The sequence below is a fragment of the Glycine max genome, chromosome 7, assembly GCF_000004515.6.
Source record: "Glycine max cultivar Williams 82 chromosome 7, Glycine_max_v4.0, whole genome shotgun sequence".
Lineage (NCBI taxonomy): Eukaryota > Viridiplantae > Streptophyta > Magnoliopsida > Fabales > Fabaceae > Glycine > Glycine max.
This window is the reverse complement of record NC_038243.2, coordinates 19,417,658-19,426,432: the sequence shown is the minus strand read 5'-3', so window position 1 is coordinate 19,426,432 and position 8,775 is coordinate 19,417,658. Positions and strand designations below refer to the sequence as shown.

Here is an 8,775-nt window from a genome sequence, read left to right as displayed (position 1 = left end):
TACTACACAAGTGACAATTAAATTTGAATCAAGCTTCTCGTGATCTTGTGTCATGGTCATATTGAGACATGTGTGTGATCCATCCCATTGTGTGACTTTCCATGAATCAGTCTTTTTAAATAAAATTGCCCTCATATAGAACGGGCAAGGACACTCTGCACTTTATTTTGGCAACAAACAATATACTTTTTTGTTTTGGTTTCAACAACTTTGAAAGTTTGATGCACCTTCATAACATATTGTTTCAATGCATTTTTTACCGCATCCTTAGTATCAAAATTCATGCCAACATATAATTCTTGTCCAACATTAAAACTTGATGGCATCTCCAAACCACAAATGTCTTCCTCATCATGATGACTCCAGTTGATATTGTTATAATGCATAGCATCATTCCAAAATGGATTTTCAATTCGTTGTACACCTAATAGTTAAAAAAAAAATTCAAATCATACTTATTTAACATTAAATACAATTGACATCAAATGATAAATGTATTCACCTATTTTTTTATATAATAAATTATACCTTCTACTGGGTGAACAATTCTTACTGGTTGAATCATGTCGGTGACTTCATTGTCAGTATCAGATATAACATCAACACTATCATCTTCGTCTAAAGACTCTTCAACATATGAGTTAGACACAAGATAATCATCATCATCATCGTCTTCATCACCATGTAAGTTGCTCACGTTTGTTGGCGGTTGTGCCTCATTATTAGATAAATTATTTCTACATGATATAAGAGAATTTGCAGAATGAAACATAGAACCACCAGCCACATCCTTTTTTATGTACAATTCCAAAACTGAAATTTGATTTTGTTGTTGAAAACTTTCGAGCATGGTTTCAACATCTTCGTCATCACAAATTTGCAAAGCAACATATTTTCCAGAAACTAAAAATCTACAACTGATAGCAGAAATAATTTCATTATTTTGTAACTTTACCTTATCTCCAATTTTTTTTTCAAAGCATTAAAACTAATTCCACATTTAATTTGAATAGCTTTTTTACTGCCTTCAAAGATTACACCATCAGTCTCTTCATATACCCTTCCATTGAAATACAAGATTGTTATAACCGAATTTATCATATACCTACAAAAACAATATAATAAATAATTAATCATAACAATAATATATTGAAATTAAATTAATCTAATAACAAAAGACGTCTTTAACGAAACCTCAAATTAAAACTTTATTCTAACAAAAAATTAATTACTTCAAATAAATATCATGTCACAAATTTAAAAAACTTTTACGTTTTTAAAGTACCAATTTTAAAGGCACATTAAACCATTAACAACGTTGCTATTATAATTAATTATTTTTAAAAATAATAACTTCAAAATAAATAAATCTAATTAAAAAAATATTACACTCATACTTCAGATTATAAATTTATTGTAACAAAAAATTAATTATATCATGCACAAACTTAAAAAACTTGTACGCTAAATAAACTACAAATTTTAAAGGCAGAATATGAAACTTTCAAAATATGAAACTTTCAAACTACACATTTTAGTTACTATTATAAATAATTAATGTTAACATTAATAACATCAAACTAAACAAATTTATACAAAAAAATACTCAAAACTCAAATTTTATTTCAAACTTAAAATAAATAAAATAAAACAATGACAGAAAAATAAATAAATAAAAACAAAAGCTAAAGCTTTCAAAGTAAAATTAATGTCAGTTGAAATTCAAAATAATCACTTTAAATCAATAAAAACAATACCAAAAAATAAAAATATTACTGATTGATTCAGAGACAAACTTTAAAAATACAAACACTCAACACTCAATATTCAGAAATTTTCAAGCTAAAGTTTTCTCAGAAAATTTTTAAACTTAAACCCTGAATGCTCAACACTCAATACTCACAAATTTTAAACCAAAGCTTTCTGATAAATTTTTAAACCAAAAACAGAGCTATATATACACACCTATATCGCCAATACCATTGGCGAATATAAGCTCATCTCGCACCATGTGTTGGCGAGACCTTCCTGTTCACCCGTGCCTCCTGCCAGCATAGCCTGCTTCCTGCCATGCATAGCCTGCGTCCCTTAGCTGTCTCCTCGAAGCACGTGCACACCTGAAGGCCAAGTCGCCAGTGAGAGTGGCGAGAACTTGTCACACCAAAATCGTCATCTCCACTGGCGATATCTACACTGATATCGCTAGTTCCATTGGCGATGTCATTCCACATGTCAACGGCTTACGGATTTCGTCATTCATGTTGACGATACACTTGCATGGCTTTGCATGATTACGTAAAAACATACCCATCTTTGAAATAATTTAAAAAGAGATCTATATTGAAAATAAGTTTGTAAAAGTGACCGCCTTAGTTCAAAATGCCACAGATGTAACATTACTTGCTTTTCTTGGTCACGGACTAAATGATTCCCATATGTGGAATCAGATGGCATCACACATGCGACAAAAGTGTCACATAATGTTTACCTATAATTGCTCTAACGAACATTACAGGCTACTTTTTTCTGCTCGATACAGTACGGTCAGCCAGCACCTTCATTAACTTCCTAAAAATCATTCAGAACTTGAATAAATGATGTGAGACCTAACCCTTACGACTAAGGAAGTACGCTACAGTGCATGCTATCATGCAACCAGTTGAGAGAGAGAGAGGGAGAGAGAGAGAGAGAGAGAGAGAGTATGAAAATTTCAAAGGTAGTCAACTTGATGAGGAATGCTAGAGTCGTTGTTAATCAAAGGAATGCCAACAGAATTAAATTAATTAAGTACCTGAAAATTATGTCACGTAGTTATAGTCTTAGTTATAAAACTTAATTATTAATATCATACATAGCGTTATTCTCAAAAAATATGTATACGGTATATTAGGTAAAGTCAAGCAAAAACAAACCTTATTTATTTTAAAGTTTGAACACCACCTTTGAGTTATCACATGAAAGGAGAGAATAATAATTAAACTGAAATGAGATCAGCTACAGACTTTTGTCGTTTCCCTTGGAATATAGCCAACATGTGAAGATTCTCAGAAAGTGAGAGCCAGCCTCCTCGTTTTGTGAGAATTGTACAGAGCACTGGTCTTTACCACGTGCTAATTTTACTGTTAGTAATTAGTAGCTTAAGGAAAGGGACCGATATATATATGTTTCAAGAAAAAGAAAATGGAATTTCCATAGTGGTGAAAGTGAGTGAATAGGGAAAGGGAAAAGGAAAGGGACCGATATATATATGTTTCAAGAAAAATACATGAATTGCATAACAACCCTAACTTACCAAGTGGCAATAGAACTTTCTTCATGGGAAAAAATAAAAAGAAAAGTTTAGAACTAGGACATTTGTAAATAATAAACATTTTTTTCTTCCTAATAAATTTACCCAACATTTTTTTTAATATGAGAAGAAACAAAATCCCTTTCAAAAGCATAGACATGAATCACGTGTGTTTTTACCTCTTATTATCCAACAACTTATTATTAGAGTGTTGAGGTTCCATAGTGTTGGTTTGCTTGTGCTGATTCCAATTTAGGATCCAAGGGGCTCATAGTAATTCCCATGGAGTGTTGTTGTTGTTGCTCTCTTTGTGAAAACCCTCCACCATTGTTCATATTCCTCACCATTCCCCCAACACCCAAAAAGTCCAAGGTCAACTTATCAGACCCTCCAAAGCACAAACCAAGATTGTTTTGTGACATCTTCTTAGGCTCCTCCACCACGTTGTGATACTGGCCAAGGTTGTTTCCGTTGGCAAGAGAGTTCAACAAACCACGTAGATGGCTACTGTGCTCATTCTCTATGCTTGATCTCATGCCTAACTCATTATTGGTGGTTGTGGTTGAACTCATTTGTGCAGCTTTCTGAAGCAATGCAGTGGCTGACATGTGAGGGGACATGTTATCTTGTTGCACTGATGAGTTTCCAAAGAGTGAAGACAAGCTTGAGTTACCAACATGGTTATTACTCACGGGGCTATTAGTGCTGTAGAGTGTTGCTGTTCCTTGGTTATTGTTACCTCCACTTATGTTGCTGAATTGATCATTGATTATGCTGCCACTGGTGTTGGTGTTAGGGAAGAAGCTTAGGTTGAAGAGATTGGTGTTATTAGCTGAAGCAGACAATGATGAAGCAGAAGTAGTGGAGTTGTTATTGGTGTTTCCTTGAAGATCAGGGAGTTGCATGAGACCATGAAGTTGCTTGTTTGAGAATAAGTGTCCTTGGTTCTGAGATTGGAGGTCTTGAAATGCATGGTTTGGATCAGTCATGAAGAACGATGATGACTGGGGTGATTGCACTCCAAATGATGATGATGATGAGTGGTGCAGATTTGGTGAGATCAAGTGCTCAAACTTTGGTTCGCTTCCAAGGCTCAATATGCTGTTAGTGGCTGAGATTTGGTGGTTCTGAAGTTGAGCACCAAGGCCTAGGCTCATGTGGTTTGTGCCATACAGATGATGAGTTCCCAAATGATTCACGCTTGAAGGGTGTCTTGCACTCTCATGTGCTAGAGCATCACAAAATGCCCTATGAGTGATGAAACTGTCACGCCTGCAACAAATTAAGAATGTCTTAGAATTAAAGAATAAAAATGTTGCATGCATCAACACAATCCTAGCTAGTTAATACAAATTGGCACAAGGGAAATAATCCAAATTAACTAAATTTATCCAATTGTATCAGATCAAATCTTATTGCAAGTATATGTTGCTTAAAGGGTTGAGAAGTGAAAATATATACAACCACTGTGTCCACCAAGACTCATTGCACTAAATGTATTGTGGTCCCCTATACATGAGCATTTCACATAATTGGACTCAAACAATAAAGAATTAAGAGCTAACAAACAATCAGAAGAAGTTTCCTAATTAGAACCTAGCTAGTGAGAATGCCACCACAACACTAACATAATCAATTTCACACTTGCCAAAAGAAGAATGAGATATAAAATTAAAAAGTGAGGTCTTTAATTACGTGGAGATCGATGAGTGATGCCGGAATTTGAGAAAAAGGTTGTTTCACATAAAATTTTATATATATATATATATATATATATATATATATATATATATATATATATCGTGATCAAATGCATATATAGGGTCCAAAAATAAACAAAAATTAAACATATTGAATTTGGAAAATATTTTTATAGTTGTTGAAATTCGATCTACTATTTTGAAAATAAAAATTAAACTATGACAGTGAGAGAGGAGCTGGCCCAGAGGATTATGCCAAAGTCTGATACACACCAACAACTCCTTATCGAACTACCACTTTGAGTCCTCTCTTTGATCACCGAGGAGAAAGAATATTATTTACACATTTGATGAAAGTCAACAATAATAAGGCTAGCATGGGTCCAGCCTCAATAAATGCAAACTGCTTCATGAGTTGTCCATTTTCTACCCTGAGAAAATTCTTGTGAAAACGATCGTACCACCAGCAAAACGGGTTGCTAAATTCTCGGAAAATTCTCAGTGAGAGAAAAAAAACATGAAACTATAGATCATATGCAAACATTAATTTTGCAGAGAGAATTTCATCAATTTGTTGCATAATAAATCACTTGTAGAAATAAAGGGCCAGTGTGTGACAATTAAGAAGGTAGAATGCATTGTATTGTACCCATGGCAAAGAATATTAACGTACCCTATTTGAAACCACGTACATACTTATGAATTATATGTGTATCCAACACGAAAGAAAACAAAACAATGCAACTCCAAGTCATGTGTGAGAACAAACCCAGTATCACTGTGCCCCCCCCCCCCCCCCCCCCCCCAACATTGTTGCTCATAACTACACGTGAATATGGGGAATAAGGAGGGGGGGGGGGCGTTGTTCCCAAGGACACAAAGTTGAGCTTTGCCTTGTTATTTTCCTTCTCAAAAAACTTTCAAAACATTTGCTACAAACTGTGCTCACGTGCGAGCAGTCTTCTGCCACTTCCACTAACGCCCACACATAAAACTAACAAGAAAAAAAAAGTAGAACCGTCTTGCTCAATTTTAAGATTGGAAAAACATTTTTGTTGACACTCACCACGGTGTACACCCTATTAAAGAAGAGAAAATTATGAAATGTGAAATGGATAGATGATGTAATAGAAAAAAAATAAAAAAATTACAAGATTGAAAAAAAAATGTACAAAAAAGGAAGTGAGAACATCAGAATTTGTTGATATATATTTGCTTGTTAGAGAATTTCTTTTTTCAATTTTGATTATTTTCACAACCCTTTTTTCTTATTACTAAAAAAGGTCTTTTGTGATTCTCCTCAAAGTTTTAATTGAGTAGAAATTTGGTAATCATTTTGCTGCATTACATCCTTTTTACATTAATTAATCTTAGAAAATTGGATTAGAAAGCTCGCGTGACATTTCATTGAAAAGAAAACAGAGATAAAAGAAAGAAAAAATTGCATAGAATATTAGAAAATGAGTACGAAAAAATTAATGGTTTTCCTCATTGCCATGCTAACATTATCTGTTTTCTTTCTTTTCACTTTAAACATACCCAAATCTACTAGTCTTAATATCGATCCATAAGAAACACACTTTTATTAAACAAGTTAGGTGGAAAGTGTATATGTAATATCTTAGAATATCCGTATCTTATTTCCTGCTCAATATCAAAATGTGCTTAGAGTGCCTTTAGCTGAAAAGTTGGTTTACATTATAATTCAGCTACACCAAACATTCAATATATATAAGAACCAAAGGTAATTTATCATATAATTAAGTTGTGAAATGTTTTTACACAAACCTGGAGAAGAGGGTGCCACAGTCACATCTATACTCTCTAGTGCCACAGGTTTTGGAGTGTGCCTTCCAATCTGATTGAACAGCATATTTCTTGGAGCACTTATCACACTTCCACTTCTTCTCACCATGTTTGCGAGAGTAGTGTTTCTTAATGCCAGTGAGGTCTCCAAGGGCTCTTGAAGGGTCATGGTGAACACATGTGGGCTCGGGACACAGATAAACCTTTCTCTTTGGCTCTTTGTTGGTCTTTTGCTTTAGCTTCCAAGGCAAGTTGTGTCCTCTTCTGTGCAGCTGTAGGTTTTGCTCTCTTTGGAACCCTTTATTGCACACTTCACATAAAAACCTGTTTGTTGCCATTAGGGTCTTGGGAGATAGTGCTATCACCTCCGCATCTGGATCTGCATACGCACATATGTTTCCATTCCAAGAAAGGAAAAAAAATATTTTAAATAATTCCAAACAACAAATTATACGCTTCATTTAGATGCTTCAAGTAAATAACTATGAGTTTTTTACAGAAAGTAATTAAAAATTTAAATAAAAGGAACAATGTATTGATAAACTTAGAGGAAGTCAAGAAGCCTTGTCATGTTTGTTAATTCTGGAGAGAGAGAAAATCTAGAAAGAAATTACAGAAGGGGCATTTTCCATGAACATGTAAATGCTTTAAAGTAATCAAATTTAATGAAGAATGCATAGAGCTACTTGCATGGTGTTCCGGGTTGGTTCCTTCTTTTCTTCTGAGGCACCGTGGTTGGAGTAGTAGTTGTAGTTGAGGAAGCTGCAGTAGTGGAGGATTGGTGTTGTTGTGTAAACTGACTTTGATTTTCTTGTCTGATTCCCAAGAAGGGTGTGGATGAGGAAGCAGAAGCCATGTTTTAATTTCCGAAGTCGAGAGAGTAAATCTGGAAGTTCTTAAATATAAAAAAATAAAATTCTAATTCTTGTCTCTTGGAAATTAACCATATATGAAATAAAAGAAGAGAAACAAAAGGCATAAGAAAGAAAAGGAGAAAGGATTAGGACCTGACTGAGGCTATATACGTTTGATTTTCCCTGCTATCTTGTCTCTTTGAAAGGTTTCAGATTGAACCCAGAAAACACCAAGGAGAATTTTATCAAAAGGAGACAGCAATAATTCTGAGAGGAAGAGAGGAAGAAAACAATATCACTCTGAATACCTACTCATCTTTTTTCTTCTTCTCTCTAGCTAGCTATTGTTTTGTTATGCTTATGCATAAAATTTTGCTTCACTAGCTACCTTTCTTCCCTTATTCCTCAATCATTTGATGTCTTCTACATAAATAATACTTAGCATACTTGTCCACCCATACGCATACCCATATTATCTCAATTCTCTCTCTCTCACACACACACACACTCTTTTGTCTGTTTCCTTGCCCCTCTAGCAATACATTTTCCTCATATCCTTGTTAACTGTGCATTTTTTGTAAGAAGGGAAAATAATTTGAAGTGTGGTGAAGTAGGAAAAATGATGGATGGAGGGTAATTTATGTCCCTATTATGCAACTCTTACACAACACAGTCTACCGTGTCCCTTAGCAGAGGATGGTTTGGGGCCACCGACCCGTAGGCCTTACAGTCTCCTTATCTCTCCTTGTTTCGTATCTTATTGTCAACAAACACACAACTTGTATTGTTGTTGCCTGTTTCCTTTCCCATAGGCCATTTGTCAATTATTATTATTATGATTGTTATTAGTTTTAATGTTTTTTTAATTTTAAATACGGAATTTTCATAATTATGATTAAATTTGATTTTAATTACCAATGTGTCGATGTTCCGAGCGAATTTGGATTGAAATCTCTTATGCAATGTCTCACATTTTGATCTTTTAAATAAATAAAAAATTATTGTAAGAGATCCCATCAATGTTATCATACTGGAACTGGTCATCCACTTTGTTAAAGATATTGGATAACATGTCCATCTATATTACTAGTTAACCCATGTGATCTTATTTATATTAAAAAAATTT

General features: G+C 34.0%; 1 protein-coding gene across 2 annotated transcripts; it reads right to left on the bottom strand.

The window, feature by feature from the left end:
* Window positions 1–3,212: 3,212 nt before the first annotated feature.
* LOC100806198 (protein indeterminate-domain 5, chloroplastic) lies at window positions 3,213–8,197 on the bottom strand. 2 transcript variants are annotated; one of them, XM_006583622.4, is made up of 4 exons: window positions 7,803–8,197; window positions 7,486–7,690; window positions 6,778–7,174; window positions 3,213–4,561 (listed from the first exon to the last, which is right to left on the bottom strand). In XM_006583622.4, exons 2-4 carry the CDS (start codon window positions 7,649–7,651, stop codon window positions 3,493–3,495), a joined length of 1,632 nt encoding a protein of 543 aa, XP_006583685.1. In that variant the 5' UTR covers window positions 7,652–7,690; window positions 7,803–8,197; the 3' UTR covers window positions 3,213–3,492. The 2 variants fall into 2 exon arrangements, with proteins under 2 accessions (XP_006583685.1, XP_006583684.1); XM_006583621.4 differs by having other exon boundaries at window positions 7,486–7,681; window positions 7,803–8,196.
* Window positions 8,198–8,775: the final 578 nt, after the last annotated feature.